We start from the raw sequence: 21,012 nt of genomic DNA, 5'->3' as shown, positions 1-21,012 counted from the left end.
GTATATCGGTACTGGATAGCAATCACAGAATCATTTTTTGCCCTCACAGACCCTTGTCTTTATTCCTCTTAGGAAGGAATCAAACATTAAGCAAGTAATACCGGACACAGAGATCACTTAGACCCTTTTGAAAAGGTGGGGCAGTCGAAGGTGATGAATGCTGTTCAGAGACCTACTAGCATCAACCCCCCTAGCTCGCTGCAGTCCTGATTAGAGGATGCAGGCGGATTTCAGTAAGGGCAGTTTCGGTTCCCCTGTTTGTATAAAACCCGATCGACAATTTCTTAATATGCACTTTCATCTCAGATAACTGAGCAATTGAATAGTAGCTGCCTCTGCTCCACCCTTTAGGTAAGAGTGGAGTATTTGTAATTGTGCAGTATATTTTTAAGTTCACAGGGTCAAAGAATGTGTTATCTAGGAGACTGTAACCAGGCCTGCTTAAGCAGGCCAGTGGTGTTCTTGAGCCTGAAGGATCTCTACACTCTCTCCAGTTTATATAGGGGCAAAGATCTTTATGCCCATCTTTAGATATTTTAAATAGATATGATGTGAGTGTTATAGACTAGTTATAAATAGAGGAGCAGCTTAGCTTCTTCTTCACCCTTTGCCTTGGAGTTTTTGTTGATCAGAATATTTCCTGTTGGGAAGGGGGGTTGATCCTTTTTTACACAGGTAGTTGTACCATGACTTTATATCAGAAATGCCAAAAATTGACACCTCCTGTGATAGCACTATCCAGAGTTTGGTTTCCACAAATCAAAAGATCTAAACCAGTTGATTGACACATTGTATTTCTTGTAATATTTGATACATATATATATTTGGGATAGTAGTACAAGCATATTTAAAACAAAGACTGTACACCTAGAACATCTAGCAAAGGAGAGTAATTAAAAAAGTGCAGAAGTATGTGTTCCATCTATAATTAGTGAATAGCAATAATAAACTAAAACAGTAAATTCAATAAAAAAAATTGATTCCAGTTCCAATATTTCAATCTGAGCAGTATGGAGGCTGATGATTTTAATGATTTGAGTCTTACACTATTTTATAAATATACAAGGGATTATTGCAGTGGTTTCAAGTGGAAGTTCTGTTTCATTACTACAGCCCTTTCCAATCTCTTCCACTGGAGAAATAGTTCCTAATTGCCTTGAGTTGCAATGTCAACGCCTTTTGACCCTTTATTACTGGGGGTCTCATCAGGACTAGGGACTGTTAGGCCTTATTAGAGTTGCCTATACTTGGGTAGAGGATTTATCCCTAAGAATCGTCATTGTCCTTACACTTGTGATGTAATGTTCAGATGATTTCTTTATGAGTTGTATCAGCACTCATCTGCATGATCGGGTGCAGTGCATGCTCCCATTCGGTTACTGTGCGCGTTTTTTTGCCAGGTGCACTGTAGTTGCTTGCCCAGATGTTGTAGTATGTGCCAGTGGAAAAGACGCCAACCAGCATTGACCGGAGATGCTACTCGAACTTGCAATACGCACACTTTACTGGAATCGAGATGCATGCATTTTAAGTGAAAATGTTGTTTGATAGTAGTCAAAAACAGTATGTATTGTTTAACTGCTTTGTTGGGTGAAGAAAATTGTTGTGAACATCTCTAATATTTGTACCATCTTTCTTTGGAATCTAGTAAGACATTTTACACATAATGTGTTTCTATGGAATGCTTAGACTAATGGTTCACTTAATTGTGGCTGAAGGAGTAGTCTCCTTTTTCAGCTTCTCAGAGGACCTGAATTGATATAAAATTTTCCTATTTGGTTTTAATATATATTTTTTTAGGCAGGGCCCAAATAATTGCACAGCTAGTTGACGTCTCATCTTCAGCTGCTAAAACTTTGTTGTTAACATAGAATACAGTAAGTTTTGTCAATGCTTCTGCCACATCTGAACAGTTAAGGTGTTTTCTATGAATAGGTGTGCTTTTACTTGTTTTGTTGTTGAATACCGTAGAATTCTCCTTACTCTTAGAGCATCATACTATACAGCATTAATGGTCTAAAAAATGAATCCTCTTTATGTGTTATTTTTTGGGGAGCAGCAGTAGTTCCTCGTTCAAATAGATGCTAAAATACTGGCGATATCTGAGTTTTTGGCATTTACCCTATAAGGTGATGGAAGACAACTCATTTGAGGAGAGAACCGCTTCAAGATGGCTGCCACCCGGGTGTGGATATGCACCATGCCAGTAATTTCAAAGAGCAATTCAACAATCTCTAGAGATTTCCTTTCGTTGTTTCCAACAAGCCGTAGGTCGGTGCCTTTGACTGAAAACAAATATAACCTAATTAAGCGCTGGCTGAAAACTGGGGCAGAAAATACTGCACGAGCGGTCTACAAGATGTGGTTCAAACAAATTGGATGCACTTAGTTTATTAAATCAATATTTCACTGTGTTGTTTCTTTAAGATAGTGCCACTATATATAAATATCCTACAGAGAGTATAGAAGGATGGAAGAGAGCTTACTGCGGAGTCATAGTAACAGATATCGTTCATCGACAGGTGATAAGAGGCAGCTCCCAGCAGAGTTTACAGTAGCACAGGAAGTAAAGCGCCGAGGTCGAACAAGCTCCCTGCAGAGTTTCTCATAACACAACTCCTACACACACAGGGTAAAAGGGAGTTCTCTGTAACGTTATGGTTGCCTGCTGTGCTTTAAATGGGTAGGTACTCACGGGTACTCAATACCAGCACTTATTTAATTTGAAATGGAGACCACCTGCACTTCTTAGCAAGGGTGCAATACTTTTAATTGGCGAGTACCTGCACTTGGCAGACGGGGACTATGGGATAGTGAGTACTTGCATGTTAATATTTCCAATCCATGCACTGGTTGCATGAATTATATAAGCAACTCTTCGCTTTCATTCCTTTTCTCTCCTCCATCTTGCCTCCTGTGCCTCGTGCCGGTCCTGTGAATTGGAGCGGCTGTGTGCCAGTGGGGTTGAGGGCGCTCTCTGCAGACGTGACAGTGACGCAGATTTTACAGGCGCGGGTGAAGACTCTGCAGACCTTACAGCCATTGTTTTAAATGGAAATCTAGATACAGAAGTGTTGGAGCTCCCGATCTAGAGTACCGAATCCTGAAAAGTGGCGGTACTCGCCTATTAAATGTATTACAGCAGTGTTGAAAATTGCTCGTACTCTCCCATTCAGATTAAAGTAGTACAGGTCCTCTGCACCGCACAGTACCTGCTCAGTTAAAGCACTGCTTACAGCAACACGTCATAAGGACACGGGGATTACAGGGGGGGGTTTCGAGAAAACTTTACAGTTACATCTGTAGACCCTACTGTAACGCCCGTCATGCCGCTGCCGAGCTCACGTCATACACCTGCAGAGCTTATACAAATACATGTCAAAGAAACACATGGGAGTGAAGGAGCTCCCTGCTCGTGAGTTATGTGAACCCGGAGCAAAATCCTTTGTCTCCTGTCGTTTTTTTTTTTCTTCGCCGCCCCCATCCTCTCCTCCCTCCGCTGCTTCTTCCCCTAATCCCCCATGAACGTGCAGCAGCTGTGTGAGGGGCATACTCTGTTTGCTGCTGATGGTTTTTGTGAGCCAGGAAATACTTAGCAGCTGAAGAGACATCTGTCTGAAGGCAAGCGGGTGGGAAAAGAAAGGAAGGCATGAGCTCCGGATCCACACTGCACCGGACCGCCGAGAGCCAGCGTTGGACTGGCCTATAGGGCAGTCAGGCAGTGTCCTGTGGCCTTGTCTGATAGATCAAAGAGGCTTGGTGGTTTGGCGCTTTGAAACTCTGTTTTATAGTCTAGGGAGCTGCTTTTTACTGTTGATTTTCCCAACATGACCACAAACATTGTCTGCATCAGGTCAGATCCATGCATTCGTGTATGCCTTGCAAAACTCGTACACACTTTACAAATTCATAGCTGCTCCAGTTTACAAACATGGGATGCATTTTTAGCTTTTTATTCACAAATGGGGCTACTTTTATGTTAGTGCCCGGGCCTATTTTTTGCCCCGGACTCCCAGCACGACCTTGCCGGAAGCTCAGGCTGAGAGACCTCATCCACCCACCCTGACTGACGGGGTTCCGGGCCCTCGACTGTTTCGGACTGACGGGACTCAGAAGGCCAGGCTGCAAACTGAATACAACCTTGTTCTTCAGAATGGACCCTCTCTCTAGGTGTTATATTTGTTTTTCAGTATTCTTAACCAGGTTTGGACCACCAGCCGGTACCTAGACCGGCTTGTGATATTTGCGTTAAGTCTGAGTGGCCAGAGTTAGAGGTTCATGCGCCACCCTGACTGACTCGCAGGCTCTACACGTCAGTCCTACTGATCGTAGAATCACGACAGACCAGGGCTAGTATGTAGTAAAATGAGCAATGCTTACGTCACCACGCCCGAGCGGCGCCAAAAGGCCCACTGCTTGCCTTTGACGTAATCGAAGCTAAGGGCTCGGTCCACACATTCTTATGACCACTGCTGACAATACCTGGGATAATCGAATACTTTACATTTCATTAATTTCATTTTAAACACGAATAAACGCAAGATGAAAACGTCGCAAGAAAGTGGGTGCATACGCTCAGAAATGCTATGAGCACAAGATTGTAATTATTAACTCGCACGCAGAAAGCGTGACCTCCAAAGTTCAGCAGCAGCCCGGGTTGTCTATAAACTAGTGCGCCCGGACTCAAGCCTGTATTTCCGGCATGCAACGTCACAGGCTTCCAGCAACAACTGTAATTACTCACACATCCACGCACTTTGACATCTGGCTTCAGCTGCAGCCCGTTTCCTGCTTTAATGGATGCACCAAGGTCACAGGGCTCCCAGCAGCTGCCCGTGTTACACGCGGAGCACGCATGCAGCTGCCAGACCATCCTCAGCCTGTTTTGCCCTGCAAGTATATACCTTGACTAGCAGTAACTGGTATACTCAGGCATGAACGGACACCAGACTTTGGAAGGCTCCCAGCTACTTCCTGTGTTGAAACACAAAATTCTCACTGCTACAACCTTCATTACCCTAGTGTATGCCTACACTGTGACAGCCTCTCTTCTGTGTGCGGGCGCATTGTGACCACCACGCATGCTCAATGACCCTCATACTCCTAAATTCCTTGCAGCATGCATGTACCGTAACCACTAAGCTCCTACAGCAGCCTGCAATCGCTGTACAGTCGCATGCACTATGACACCAGGCGTTTAGCAGGAGCCTGTGCTCTCTCCGTGCACGCACATTGTCCAGCAGTCTGCGTTCCCTGCATGCTTCCATGCCCCATGATAACTGGTCTCCCACAGCAGTCAGAATTCCCAGCATGCTTGCATATATTATGATAACTGGGCTTCATGCTCCAGCCTGTTTCCTCCTTATTCCCTCACCCACAGTCCCCCCCACCCTCCAGTATTTCCTCCCTTTTGACTTTGATTTTTCTTTGTTTAATATTAATCTTCTATAACCAAATCCATCATTTCATCAATTCATCTTGACCTGCTTGTATTCGAGCTTTTGTTTGTCAATATGGTTTTGAACCCCCTTCCATATGCCAAGGCATAGGCTTTGCAGGATTGTTGTGTACCAGTAGGGCAGGGAGCTCTTCTGTGCACCTTCAGTTACACTATTCAGACTATGTGCTTTGACTGTCTGTGTTGTGAGTATCCCGAAGAGAGAGAGAGAGGTATTTACAAGAATAAAAGCAGGATAAGCATGGTGAAAAAGTTTGATGGTCACTTGCGTGCTGGGCATGGCCTGTTTGGCTTTGAGTCTTTTAGAAGAATGAGTACTTTTTTTTTTTTTTTTTTTTTTTTTTTTTTAAAGACCTGATCCACTTGTCTGATTTCCTTCTTGCTCTTCCTCTGGCAGGACTGTGGCTGCTGAAGTCCGAAAGCAGGTGTCCCGGGAATATGGCGGATCCCCACAACTGTCCAAGAAGCGCAGTGGCTCCCAGTCCACGGTGAGTTACCCAGTCTCGATATCCATGCTGGTACGTTCATATTCCACCAAGAGGAGTCTGGGTAGGCTCTGACCAGTCTCAGATGATACTTTCCTGCTAGGGAATTGATAGCTGCAGACGCAAATATGAACAGCAGCAAAGTTTTATCACTAGCATGTGGGAGGCAGAATGCTGTATGAAGTGCCCCGAAGCTCTGGAACAAATTACCTCACGAGTTACGGAAGATAACCAATTTGAAGCAGTTTAAGAAGCTTCTAAACTACCCTCAAATCCCCCTTTTTAGGTTTCACCAGCACGCGTGCCAGTGAAATCTTTTGTTAATCAAAAAAAAAAACTTATTAGGGACTTAGGGCCAGATGTATCAACGGGTTGTACCCATTTTGTGTCTATGGAAAAACGCTTTAGTACATATGGCCCTTAGAACCAGCCGCTTACTTACCTGAACTTGCGATTGGCTTACTCCAACGTCACTCTGATTTACGTGCTTGTGATTGCCCAGCACAATGTTTGCACGTCATTTCCTGTTGTCTTCTTCGCCGATCTTGCTGTAGAGTTGCTTCTGGGCCAAGTGCTTCTTCCAGTAACTTCCCATTGGACACTAACCAGTGTCCTTCCTCTGGCTATGATGCTGAAGGTACTTCTTTTTTCTTTCTGTTTGTCGTCCATTCTTCGATGATGTCTTATTTCTTCACTGCTGTCTTTCTCTTCTTTCTTTGTTGCCATCTTTTTTGTTTTTTTTGTTTTTGATGCTGTCTTACTTCGCTGACATCTTCTTTCTTCGTTGCCGTTTTTCTCTGGTTTCTTTGTTGGCTTCTTCTTTTTTCTTTCTGATGCTGTATTCTTACATCCCTGTCGTCTTCTTTCTTCGTTGCCATCTCTGTTTTCTTTCTTCGTTGCCGTCTTTTTTTATTTCTGATGCTGTCTTCTTTCTTCGCCGCTGCCATCTCTGTCTTCATTCATCGTTGCCATCTTTTTTGTTTCTTTGTTACTGTCTTCTTTTTTCTTTCTGCATGCCGTCTTCTCTGTCTTCTTTCTTCACTGCCATCCTCTTTCTTCACTGCCATCCTCTTTCTTCTTCACCATACACATGCTGTTTTCTTTCTTCTTTCTAAATGTCTTCTTTCCTGCATGCCGTCTTCAGTCTTCTTTCTTCTTTATTGCATGCTGCCTTCTGTCTTCTTTCCCGCATGCAGTCTTCTGTCTTCACTGACTTCTTTCTTCTTTTCCACATGCTGTCCTCTTTGTTCGCTGTTTTCTTTCTTCTTTACCGCACGCCATTTATTGTCTTCTTTCTTTGCTGTCTTCTTCCTTCTTCACCGTATGCCCTCATGCCAGTAGGTTTCAGCTTGTTTATTTTTCTATCTAACTGGATTACAAATATTAGAAAAATGCTATTAAACAGTTTGTTTTACATTTGATAAACCATCAATGGTTTATACAATTTAAAACAAACATTATTATATTTTTTTCCTAATCTTAGAATCCTGTTAGATGGAAAGAAAAAGCAAAGGTGAAATCTATTGGCCCTGCCAATGCTTGTTTATTGTGGTGTGTTGAGGCCTGGTAGACTTCTAGCACATGATTACGTCTGGCTATTAGTGCTTTAGGAATGTTTTCCTCTTTGCAGTGCAACTGGGTCGACTCCCACGTATATAGAGTTGGGTAACAATAAACATCAGTTATCCAGCCCAAAAATACCCTTCTGGGGGAAGGTGTGCTTTACAAATACACGTTACGTTGTTACAGGGTGAGACCATGTGCCTGAATTAAAATTCAGGAATTCTAGCAGCGAAACGCGCTCAAGCACAGTCACATCTTTCCTTGTGCCTTGGCAGCAGGCTCCGAAACTGCCCACAGAAAAAAAGGCCCTTTGTCCATCTTGTTGTGCTCACTCCCAGGTGCTGTTAGCCATCTGATACCTGTACCTCGCTCTCGTCCTCCTGGTGTAGAGCCAAGGTGACGCTTGCGTTCTTAGAAGCATCATCTTCTCGATTGCCTCAGTATTTCAAAATGGTTGCCACCTGTTCTCTAGTTTTAATGACACAATACATAATTTCTAATTCACTTAAATATTTTGTTGTTGTTGAGATGACTACAGTTTGTTAATATTCGGATAAAAATACAGGTTGTGCAGCTTCTGAATGGTTTCGATGCTGTTCTGGTTGTCATCAACAGGATCTTCCTTCCATCCCTAAGCCCAAGTTCCCCAACCTCAGTTTTGAGAGACAGCCTTTGCCTATTCTCTTGCTGCCTATTATTTTTGAAGAGGAAGCTCACCGTCAGTTTATTGTTACCCGTGGGCTAGAACTGGGATTAAAGTAAAGACTGTTGATCAATGAATCAAAAGTGGCCAGTATCTACCTAAAATGCAAACTTGTTTAAACCAAGCAAAGGGAGGGAAGAAGGGTTGCTGACTGGACTGCTGCAGCCAGAAGACCTCCAGAGATGGCCACGTATTTTGTGCCAACCACAAGTTGAATTGAAATTGTTTTACAACACAACTGAATGCTGCAACCTAAGACGGATGGATGAGTGAGTCTATCCTACTGAGATTCGGACCTTTAACCCTCAGGCAACACACTTGCCTGTGCATCAGACACAGAACCCACTGAGCTATTTGTAGCAGGATGGATTTGAATCTGGGTCCTGCTGTTTAAATCATGATGTCTGCTCCTGTGCGTTTTATCTGGTTGTTATATAAAGTTAGTTGTGTAATTTGAAGCTGTGGAGCTATGAACTTCTAGGTAAGCTTTCTAAACTTGAAAGGGGCAATTGTACGTGTTTTTTCACCTCTCTATATTTGTATTGCATAACGTCTCACATATATATATTTTTTTTAATTTCGGGATATGTTTCAGAGTAAATGTTACTGTTCCCTATTTGAAAACCACCTTCCTGTGTTGCTCTTACCTGGACAGTGTGCCTCTAATTTATATTTTTTTTAGATGCCCGTTACATATGTGCCCAACTTACAACTGATTACTAATTGTTTTATTGTATAACGACGCAACTCTTGCAAGAAAATGGCCACAAAATAAGAACCCTGGAACGGATGTGCCATTGCCAGTCTCACTGGACGGGTTGCTTCAGTCCAAAACAACACGCTAAGAGTCTGATACCAGTACAGCACTGCTTGCTCGTCACTGCATCATCTCCTGCCCTCAATTTATGCAAGTGTTCCTTTGTCAGTCCCTTATGACCCCTGCTCACCTTGTTCTCCAGAGTTTCCCAGGCACACCTCTTATCCTGACTGCAAACTCCTTTCCTTGGTGTCCTGGTCTTTACTCCTCTTGATCCCTCCCCTTCTCACTGTGGTTTGCTTGTTCACGTTCAAAAACCTCTGGACTCTTTCCTTCTGTGTTAGCGTGCCTCCAAGTATTACTGTGCTTCTGGTTCCTAAGTCTGTTCTTCTTAATTTTTCCTTTCTACTTGATATGTTTGTTGGCTTATATATTGTTTACTTTTCTCTTGATAAATTTCTGTATATCCTCTTCTTGCTAGTCCTGTTCTGTATGCCTCCCTGTGTTGTACCCCGTGACATTCCTTTATTTGGCGGCTTGCAGATCCTCTTCTTCCTTGTCAGTCTGTCCCTCTGTATTCCTGTGCTCACCAGTCCTTTCATTCCTTCCCCCTCTCTCTGCCCTTGTCCATGTTACTTGTCCCAGACTCCTTACTTTCCTCTCTGTGCCAGCCTGTAATCCTGTGCTCAGCGCTCCCTGGATCCCTTACTTATCAGGGTGCCACTGTATTTACTGGATCCCAGATTCTTTGCCCTTTTGTTACATTTCTGAAGTACTTGTATTTATCAGCTTCCGGATCTTGTAGTTTGTTCTCAGGCAGTCTTTCTATTCCTGTGCTATCTTCACCCTTTTAATGGTGTCCCTCAGAGCTGGAGTATTTGTTGTGTTTGAATCCCTTACTCTCCTCAGTGTTTACTTTGTCACTGGAAAATCTGTTGTGCCACCAATTCACTCCTCTTCTGTAAGTGGTTGCTGTGCGCGTACTACTGGATCATTTCCTCTTTTGCCTTGCTAGTTCCATTGATCCCACTCCTTGATCCGTTCTTTGCCTTCTTTCTGTGTTGATACCTGTCCCTCCCTGCCCAGGTCCCCCTTTCAGAAGTGGTGGAGCCCGTGGACTTCGAAGAATACCTGGGTAGCCACCCTCCAGCATCCGAATCCGAACCCCTGAGGGAGCTGATTGACTTCCCTGCTGATGACATTGAGGTGATTCTTGAGCCCCGGGAATGCCGCACCCTGGAGTCTGGGATACCGGAAGAAGGGTAAGTGTGGCACGTTGCATGTTATCTTGCAGCAATTCAATGTTCTCACTGTTACGCATGGGGGGCTCTAGCTACGGAGAGAAGGCTAGAGATCTGTATGTAACCTGTGACATTAATCTGGACACCAATGACCTGTCAGTCCTGACCGCTCAAATGTACTTGTCTCTTCACAGGAAGCTGGATGCTCGAGTGCGAGATGCTTTGCAAGTTTATACAGATGACTGGGTCATTGTGCAAAGAAAGTAGGTGATCCAAGAATATGCTTCCTTTTTTCACCTCCCTTTCTATCAGTCTTTCTCTCTAGGGCCCCACTTTTGTGACCTTATTGAAGCTCCGGAATCAGGTAAATTGTGTTTTGTTGGCATCCCTTGCAGATTTTCAAGTATTGCTACAGCTGAAGATATTACTAGTTTACACTTGTGAATTTGAGACAGGGCCCATGCATTGCACAAACGTTGTCACATGGTTAGTGCCTGGAGATCATTTGTTAATTTTGAAATTTGGGTGTTTAATCGTGTCATTTGGTGTTGGGATTCCTTTTCTAAATACCAACGCACTTGTATAAGACATGCATACACGTTGTCTACCTTAATCCATTCATATTTTGAAGTTTTCTAACATCCTTTGAATACTGTAAGACTCTGCATTGGCCTTTGTGTCCTCTTGTGGTTATTTGCCTTTGTGAGTAACAGTAAGATATATTAATCTTCTTAAAACGGTTGCAAATTCAGACTGTGCTGTTTGGTAGTGCTGTAAATAACAGTCGTTATTGCTACCCTGCTTGGTTTCAAATCTGACCACTAACTGTTTTTTTAGTGTCCATTGTTATTTGGATGTCCTTTTTTTCCACTGGTTCAGTGGTATAGCACTCACTAGTCTTTGGGTAGCTCACATATTGGTCTTTTGGTGTATTGTATCGTCCTTTGACCATTGCATGCCTTTGGGTATGCTTGAGACGTCGTTTGGTGTATACTGCTTTTTGCTTCTTTTTGAGTCTTTGGGTGACCCATATAATCCTTTGGGTACTGCTTATAACGTATCATCCATTGGCCTTTTGATTCCTTATTTGGTACATTGTTCAGTGGGTGGTTTATATGTACTTTTGTGCTTGGTATGTCTTACTTTCCATTTGCTGTAATCAGAGGTTCTTGTAATGACCCTACGTTAATGGATAAACGGTAGGATCCATTTTGTTTCGTTTGGTGTCTCTTGGTCTTAAGGTGTCTTACTTCTGACTACTAGACTCGCTGCATTGCTAAATAAAGGACAGTGTTCTTGCTGTACAAATGCCAATTCTGTAACTTTGAATATCCTATTTGCTCAATGGTCCTAAAATAGATACAATTTAAGTACAAATGCTGTGGAGCCCTATTTAGCTTTTATATCCTTGCACACTGATTGTACAGCAATGACGCAAGTCAGGCTGGGGAAACTACCTGTTAGCTGTGATGTCTTCTTGGGAGAAGAATCTGTGCAAACAATTTGATCCAACATGTCTGTGTGTTGAGTACATGATGGAACTCATTACTCCTTTTTTACCTGTTTCTTCTCGGCGCAATTCTAGTTCCTACATCGACTGGCAAAGACCAAATTTATACTTTCATGTTAGGATGCCCTAGGGGTAAAACACAAGTTTATTAGTTAATTAAAACCATAAAACTTTCCTTCCACATAAACATTTAACAGAACAATTTTAGTGCAAAAAGGCAATTAAAGTTCTTTAGCTTTAGATGAAGTGGTTAGTGAGTTTTTCTTCTATATACAGATTTTAAGAAAGGAACATACTGGTGCTATGAGTATTAATAATGAGACAACAGAACAATCCTTTTTTTTTTAAATGTAAAATGAATACAACGCCGGATAAAATCCTATGTTTAAAATGAAAAGCTATATGAGATATCGTTCCCCCGAGATATTTAACGAAAACAGTAGCAGACAACTGAGACATTGGTAAAAATAAGACAAAGTGGGGGGAGGCCTTCCATCAATTTTATCTACCCCTACTTACGTCTGATTGTTGAAGCCGGACTTTATTATGACACGAGCTAAGCAACTACATAGGAGCCTTCCCTTCTTTAGGATATATAAAGCAGATTATATGAATTTCGCTATCGTTTCCGCCCTCCCTCTATCTGGAAATTTCGAGAGGTCGTGGTTTTATGAGTGAAAATTTCCAGAAATTGAACCAGCCTAATGTTCAATATAGTATTTTGAGGGTTAAAGGCTGCAATTAGTGCTTGTCTGCAGGATCTAATTCTTAAGACGTTAAATTCTTTTTTCAGCAAGAGTCTCCTTTCAGCCGCCAGGGCTGGACAAATGCAGACCATATGCATCAGGTTTTCATCTGCTAGATGGCAGAGACGGCACTCCTGGGAGTCTGCTTGCCGTTCCTTCATCCATTTTGGCATAAGGTCTAAGGTGGGGACCTCACCCAGCCTAAATCTGAGAAAGGATTGCTTGATTTTCCGTGAGTACGGGCCCGCCATAAGTGGTGATTCTTTAAATGTTTTGTAGGAGTTAAGGATCAACCAACTATGTCCCCTTTGGGACAATGAGGTCTTGTCTTCTAGCCGGCTCTGTAATTTACTCGCTTTATTCACTACTTTATTGAAAATGGGGATGGGTAAGGACCTGTTCCATACCTCATCTAATTTCAGAAGACTCTTACTCTCTTACTAGGAATTTTATGTAGTTGGAGTTCCCTCTTTCTAGGATAATTTCCTGCCAGACTAGATTGGCTAAAGACCCCTTTGAAGCGCGGCTCAATTTGTAGCAGCATTTAATGTATACCGCTGGACGGGCTAACGACTGTTTGACCAGCATGAATTCCAGTCTGACCTGGGCTGGCGATGCACGCCCAGGTAGCCGAAAAACACGTTTATAGGTTTTTATCAGAAGCTTTTCCAGAAGACCTACTTCCATCCCCCTCATTATTTCAGTCCCATAGGTGATCGTTGGAAGAAGCTTCGCTCTCATTACAGCTGTTAATGGGTTCAGAGCATGACCACAGATTGAATTTGCTAGCTTACAAAAGGCGTAAGTAAGGGCCTGCGTTTTGTTTTTTATTGCTTCTTTTTGTGCCGTGTAATTACCTCTAGCATCCACCACCAATCCTAGGTATCTGTATGATGTTACTTCCTCTAGGGTTTTCCCATTCATATGCCATTTACCTTGGGTGGATGGCCTGCGGTTTAAGGTAATCATTTTAGATTTTTTATGATTAATTTCTAAATCATTGGAGCCTGAGTATTCTTCTAATGCCTTTAACAATTTCTGCATTCCTATTCTGGTATTACTGATTAGTAATAGGTCATCTGCATATAGTAGATTTGATACTTGTCGGCCGCCCAGTGAGGGAGAGTGAGATGAGTGACCATTTAACTTTGTGGGGAGGTCTGCTATGTACAGGTTAAAGAGTGTTGGGGCCAATACACAGCCTTGCTTCACCCCCACTGTTGTTTTGACTGCCCTGGATAGGTGAGAGCCATCCCCAAGTTTAACCTTCACCCAAGTATAAGAGTATATCATTATGATGGCATTTAAAATAGAATGTGTCAGCCCCCACTGAAGTAGTTTGGCCCACAATTTACCGCGGGAGACACAGTCAAAAGCAGCTTTAAAATCAACAAAACATAAATAGGTTGGAGTCCCCTTTGCTTTTGCTCTGTTTATAATCAAGCCTAGCCCCATAAGATTTGTTAATGTTCCTTGGTGCTTGGTGAACCCGGTTTGATTGAAGGGTAGAATATTGTTATCTGTGATCCAGGCTTCTAGATGTTTTAGCACACAGCAGGAAAAGTATTTTAGGTCAACGTCTAAAAGAGAGATTAGTCTGTAGTTGCTTGGGGAGAGCACGCACCCACCCTTATATATGGGGTGGATTACTGAGCCTTTCCAGGATGCCGGGACGTTGCCTGTTGTGATCACGTCATTAAACATTGCTGCCAGGAAATTGGCCCATCTTTCTGTTTTTTGTTTAAATAGTGCTTGCGGTAGGCCATTGGGGCCGGGAGCGCAGTCCATTCGTGACTTCCCAATGATTTTTAGTAATTCTGGTGCCGTAAATTTCAAAGGTTCCGGGATGTTGGGAACCCAGCTAATCATGTGCGACTGAATTTGAGGGCCTTCTTCGATGATCCGTTCTTTTAGATGGGACTTTAAATGGGATACCCATACTTCCTCTGTTATGTTTGCGTTATTGCCTGCTTTTGCGCCATTGTCTATTATATTGATGATTTTCCAAAATCTTTTGGAATCAGATGTTTTAGTCGCAAAATGTAGTTTGGCCCACAAGACCTCCTTTTGGGCTTTTTTTAAAGGTCCATAGCTACCTTTTGTACAATTTCCTTTGCTCTCTCAGGGCAGTTAGTATTGATACATTATCTGGGGATTTACGTAGAGACCTTAGTAATTTCCCTACAGCTGCTTTCCTTTTGCGCACTGGCAGCGGTAGAAGTGAACTTTGGCGATGGTTCAATTGCGCTCCCTTTCTTGTGTTACATAAGGAATCTTTTTTAGTGAGATCTAGGGCAAAGTTCTCCCAGACTGTTGTCAGCTTTGCCCCACTTGTGGTATTTGATTCTAGGTTTCGTAGGGCCTCTTCTGCCTGGGTTTTGATGGTGTCTGAGGACCATTTGAGTCGCTTTAGATTTTCGGTGCCTAGTGTCCCGTTTAGGGCTGCCACTTTCTCCGCTTTTTGCGGTGATGCACAGATCCCCAATACCTGTGGCTTATGGTCGCTTTCCGTGCGGTCTATGATGGTGAAGGTGTTTACTAACTTATATAAAGCAGGGGACACTAAAGTGTAGTCTAGATAGGAGACTGATTTCCCGGAGAATCTTGTCCATGCCGGTGGGATATCGGGGCATTTCCGTCCGTTTAGCGCGAAGAGGCCTACTAATTCACAGGTGCGTATAAAACTCTCCCCTATTTTGTCTTTCCTGAGTTTTTTGGGGAGGGTTTGACTAGGCATTCTTGCCACTGTTTGGGTGTGATCCTCACTGGGGATGTGAAATAAGCCGAGATTGAAATCGCCCGATATTAACCAGAATGCTGATTTTACTATACCTTTTATCCTTAATAGTTGCGTTAAAAATGTATTTGCCTCGATTTTTTTATTTTTAGGATTGATGTATGTGTTGACCAGAATCAATGGCTCCTGTGTGTTTTTTCCCCAATCGTCTAGCTGTAGAAATTGGAAAGGTTGGTTTTCCTCCTTACGCTCAGAGATTTTTACTAAAAGGCTGGTACTAATGTAGATGGCAAGGACTCCCTTTGGCCTACCGGGTCTATTTGTTTTCGTTGCTGGGTTATGATATTCCATGAATCCGATTATCGGTATTGCTTCCATTGCCCAGGATTCCTGTATGAGTAAGATGTCAAAAGTGCTGAAAAAATGTATTACGGCGGGATCCTCCAGTTTTGACCGAAGGCCACCGATATTCCAGGAGCAGATGGATAAAATGCCGTGTGCGGGTTGATCCTTACCAATTCAATTGTTGCCCATCGGTCTTGGGGGTAAAACCGTCGCTACCCGTTCCCTTTCTGGGTACTTTTGTTGACCCAAAACCACTCTTTCCCTCCCTTCTTCTCTCCATACTTGGACTGTCAGCGGGTGTGTAGATGGGTTCTCCTCACTGCACCTTTCTTCGATGGGTCTGCTGGCCTGATGTACTCCTTTCAGAACCGACCATGCGCCTTTGGAGTTTCCCAGGTATTGTGGGGCTAGTAACGGGGTTGGATAGCGGTCTCCTTTGTAGATGGTTAACTCAATGCCCCAGACTTTCAAAAGGTCCTTTTTTTTCATGATCCGCTCTGGGATATCTGGAGCCGAGAAGATGGTAAGTGTTGGATCTGTGTGTTGGTTGCCTCTTGCTTGAATAAATTTTATAGCTGTGAGGTCCTTCGAGGCCACAAACTGAAGATCCGGTAAGGCTTTTATGATTCTTAAGATAGAAGATCGATTAAGAACATCTGTGGAGGACCTGGAGGTGAATTCTGGAATCCAGAGTAACTGGAGGGTATTCGTGTCTGTTATAAGTGACTGATTTTGCTCTGTGTGCCGGTCTTGAACCTTATAGTCATCTTCTCTCTGACTAATTGCAGTCTTGCTGTCCACATTGACCAGTGTTAATTGGGGGACAGCGCAGGCGCAATTGGTTTAAATTTTTTGCTCTGCTGACCCCTTGTGGGGCTAGGTCTTACGTTTGTTGTAGTGCCAATTGTTTCGTGTGGTCTCGGGGGGGACTTTGTTAAGTGGGTAGTGTCTGCTGAGGCGGGGAATGTTATCCCATCTACTATTGTGTTAGAGTTTGTACTTATGTGGGTGATAATGTCTCTATTGTACCCACCATTTGACGTCGCCTGGTCTTTAGGTGGATCCTTTGACGAGTTGAGTTGATAAAGTTGGGCGGACTTCCTACCCTTCCTTGCCCGCTTTCGTTCTCTTTTTGAGAGGGTCCGGGTTGTGGTAGACTCAGGATTCCTGGGCTTATTGATGGACTGTAGCGGAGGATGATTCACCATAGGTTCCATTCGAGCGCTTGCTAGTTGGCGGCTGTCAGCCAAAGTTCTCTCCTCACTTAAAATTGATGGAGCGGGCGCCAGGGAGGGAAGGGGCTGCTGCTCTTTTTGTTTCGGCTCCCTCGGGGTGGGTTTCAGAATGGTGGCGAGCGGTTTAATACATGTATATTCATCCTTCCTGGTGGAGCGTATTTCTTGAAGTATTCCCTCTAAGATTTGCGGCAGTTGGGATATCTTTTCTACTACCTCTTTACAGGAGCAGATTGCAAAGTCATTGGAGTGATTGACTTGCGCCCTTGTTATAAGTGCGTTTAATTTTTCCAACTTACTGTCGATCCCGGAGACAAATACTGCCAGGGTGTTTAGCAGGTCAACTTGAATGTCCATTTTATTTGAATGAAATTGCAGCGCCATGACCGTTGCTTGCATTGAATTTAGGATTGCAGCCCACATTTCTTCTGATCTGACTGCCCCTGGGACTCGGGATTTTGAGTCGGGCTCTTGATTATCACTTGGTAGTACTTTGTTTAATGTTGTTTTATGGGGGGCTTTCTGTGTGGCTGTCACTGTTTCTGCTTTTGCTGGTCCGTTTATGGATACCTGTTCTATATCCCAGAGGTCCTGTTCTTCTTTTTCAACGTTGTACGTTGGGAATGAGTGAAGTTTTGGACTTTGACAGAATGGGCCACCTTCCTGAGATTCTTGTTCTAAATGTTCTGCGATTGCTACCAGTTCTGAGTCCAGGATGGGTAGTTTCGCTGGGCTAGATGTCCATTGGTACTTAGTGGCGTCTAGGGGGTTATTACATAGAGTTATGTCTTGCCTAGGATTGAAGACGAATGCTGGTGTAGGAGTTGGTGGTACCACATTGTCCTGGACTATACATGATGCGTATAGTTTCGTGGGGAGATTTTTCCTGATCACTACTGTTGGCGTTAGGGGGAGGCGAGGGGGTGAATTCATTCTGAGTTTCTTTTCGCTGCTTCCTTGCTGTTGCCAGTCTTGGCATGGTGAGGTTATTTCCCCAAAACTTGTTTGGGATGGACCCAGGGAGTCGATCCTTTTTCTGGTGGTGTTGGTGCCAGTAGTAGTGAAATAGTCAGTTATCTTGTGATGTTTGTGAGAGACTACGGACTCTGGAGCCCCCTCCTGCTGGGTCGCTTCCTTCCAAAAGCCGGGTTCTCTCCAGATCGTTTCTTCCATGCTGGAATTTTGTTTGCCTCCCCCGAGTGTGCCCTTTGTTAGGTTTTGCCTCCTGCATGGGAGGGGGAGGGGGAGATCCTGTTCGCTGCTTGCTCTCCTTTTTGGGGTTGCTTCATCCGGAGCCAGGTCTCCTTTCCTTTTTCTCTTTCCTTGTTTTGCTGGACGGTTTGTAATACTGCCTCGTGCTTTGCCTGATCTCATGGTCGGTAGGTTTTGCTGCCTTTAGAGCGGGGTGATTTTGGGCAGGCTGTTGGGGTGAGGGAAAGGGCCTTGTTGAGTTTTTTTTTTTTGTTCCCTTTTGTTGTTTAGAGGCAGTTAAGGGTGCCGTCCTTTAAAAAGAAACTTTAATGGACGTTTAAATTCTGAGTGTGTGATCACCGCCGGGGGGGTTAGGAGCTTTTGAGGGCCTGGGTCCTGGGGAGGTGCAGAGAGTACAGAGTTGCTGGACCGTGCCAGTCCTTGGTGGACCGTGGTGGTGGTGGTCCCTTCCGCTCCGCTCCTGGGCCCGGCTACCCTGGGGAAGGTGCCGGGTGCGGGGGGAGCAGGGCAAAGGGGGGATGGGGTGAGGCAACGAGCTGCCTGGTGGGAGTACCGGGGGTGTGTCAGGGGTGTGTCAGGGTGAGGAGTGCTGCACGCCCTGGCGGGGAACCGGTGCCAGGCCCTGGTACGGCTACCCCCCCCCGTTGCCCTCCTGTTGCCCTCCTTGACCCCCACACACTTGCCTCCTTCTGGGGGTCACGTCGCGGGCAGCACCTGGAGCAGAGGGCCGGTACCTGGTGGACTGAAGCCTGGCGTCGTCCTCGGAGGGGCCCTCCTCTCTTGCCACCAGAAATTTGTGGCCCCTAACCCCTACCCCCTAAGCCCCACCGCAAGCCGCACCCACGATCGGGCCGCTTCCGCGGGGGTCCGCAGAGGGGGGGGGGAGCTGGTTGCTCCGCTCTGTACTCCGCGCTCCGGCGCGCTGATCCGTGCTGTCAACCACTGTTGACCCGGAACCAGAAGTCGAGAAAGTGCTGCGATCCCCGAACTGCAAATGAGGTTAAGTGATGCCCTAGGGGTTCTCATTTGTCTCAAGATCTAAATGTGCTATGCAACTTGCTCATCATAGAAGTGTGCTTCTGAATTGGTAAAACAAAATGAAGGATTCAGGTCCTTATTATTGTTTGCTTGAATACGATATTCATAATACAAATAGTTGTGGTCATACATGATTTGTTTTGCACTCTCTTATTTTGCTTTAATGAATCGATTTTTTGTCTTTCTTTTTAAGCTCGGCTTTAATGTGTCTATGATTGTATCACAAGTATGGACAAACCATACATTGTTGACTTCTATGATAATGTTGGATGCACTTCAAATTCTCGAGATGTGATGATATTGTTTTGAACAGTGTTTTTTTTTTTTTTTATAGTTTTTTACCAAAAATGGCAATGTATTTTAATTATGGTGACTATGAACTAAAGTCACTTTTGCCTGAATTTATATTTTGCTGTCTTGTTCTGTGTGATCGTATTATGGTCTGGAATTGGTTGTCATTGGTTGTCATTGGATGTTGAATTTCATACAAAGTCCATTGGGCTTTCAGGATTTTACTGTTTGTCTTTAGCTTTCTTTTAAATGCCTGTAGATCCTTAATTGTGATGTAATGTTCATTTAGTCTTTCAGTGTCCTAATAGTCACATTTTGACAAGCTTATAGTGTTTTGGTCTTTAAATGTTGCAATTACTTTTGGTGGCCCTTAGTATTTGGTCTTCTCATGTGAAATGTATTGGGCTTGTTTATATAGTCGGTTGGTCTTTCAATATCCTGTAGAATCCATGAGCATTTCCAAGATAGCTGTCCTGTAGTATCTGTTGAGTAGAGTGGGTGGGTCGCTTATACAGCAATGTTAGTCATCATCAGGTTGTCCTATGAGAATCAAATGTGGCCATGTTACTAAGTGAGAGGGTGGCAAAATGTTACTTCACATAGATCTATACAGATCAATGGCATTGCTGTTGCCTTCTTGCGTTTTGAGATTAATCCTGGGCGATAGATCATTTGCTTCCTTTCTGTGTCACAGGGAGAGTTTTCTTTTCTCTTATAGTTGGGCACGGTCTAGTGAAATAATGTCATTTTTTACATGGTTCTGGACCCACTGCTGACCTATTAGGTTTGTTCTCCAGAGGTGTCTATCTGTTTCAAACACTCTCCCTTGTCCTTGGAGACACTGTAATCAATCGGTTTGCCTGTGTTTAGGATTCTCCACCATGAGAAGATCTCCTGCTTGGGTGCAGCCTTTGCTTGGTGTTCCATAGCAGCTTTTCTCTGTGTCTTTTTTGCTTGATGAGCTTACTGAAGTTACTACAATCTCCTGCTTCATCCATACACAGGCTGAGAGCTCACAGCTCCCTCTAACTGGGTCTTTGGCCATCTTTCCCTATAGTAGGAACAATTTAGAGGGTGAGAAGAATGGCTCGACTACCTTCCAAAATGTTATAGGTAACACAACAATAAGGACAAGCCTGCCATATAAACTTTCATATTTCAGTCATGTCAAATGCATTGTAAACATACAAACCCAATAGAGTTTTTAGAAGAACCCTCTCCCACCAACCTAGTTGGTTGCATGCTTCATCATCTGGTTCCCATGTAAGTTGCCAAGTGCAGTGTAGGTGTGCTGCAACTCCTAAATACAGCGTATAGAGTTTTTTCATTTTTTCAAAGTGAGGTGAACAAGTGACAGTGCAAATGTTAAAACTACCTCATGGATGTTTGCTAAGTAGCCAATGTATTTAGTCCAGGACTCCTGGGGTAGGATTAAAACCAGTGGTGGATGTCAACTAAAACCATAATCCTCTACATATCCTGGTGATTGATCAGTAATTGGTTGACATGTTTCAGCCAGAGAAATTGTGCTAGTTAAGTCATTATGGCTTTCTTTGGGAGCAAGAATCCAGGGACTGATTTAGCCCTAAAAACATACAAAACGCACACACACTAAGGCATACGTAACTAAGGTGTTTTATAACTAACTTAAGCTCTTTACCCTCTTTTTGCCTTTATCCTTAAAAAGCAAT

At 43.8% G+C, this 21,012-nt stretch overlaps 1 protein-coding gene across 6 annotated transcripts in view; it reads left to right on the top strand.

Moving 5' to 3' along the window:
- Positions 1 to 21,012, top strand: part of LOC138292835 (dedicator of cytokinesis protein 7-like) — a 512,184-nt gene that overhangs the window by 29,304 nt on the left and 461,868 nt on the right. For all 6 annotated transcript variants that reach the window (XM_069231649.1, XM_069231647.1, XM_069231646.1 and 3 more), the window contains exons 2-4: positions 5,856 to 5,946; positions 10,053 to 10,228; positions 10,402 to 10,470. In XM_069231649.1, the coding sequence (XP_069087750.1) occupies positions 5,856 to 5,946; positions 10,053 to 10,228; positions 10,402 to 10,470 (336 nt within the window). The remainder of the gene's footprint in view (positions 1 to 5,855; positions 5,947 to 10,052; positions 10,229 to 10,401; positions 10,471 to 21,012) is intronic.

Source organism: Pleurodeles waltl, chromosome 4_2, assembly GCF_031143425.1.
Source record: "Pleurodeles waltl isolate 20211129_DDA chromosome 4_2, aPleWal1.hap1.20221129, whole genome shotgun sequence".
Lineage (NCBI taxonomy): Eukaryota > Metazoa > Chordata > Amphibia > Caudata > Salamandridae > Pleurodeles > Pleurodeles waltl.
The sequence above is the reverse complement of the archived record's forward strand: the minus strand, read 5'-3'. Positions and strand labels throughout refer to the sequence as shown.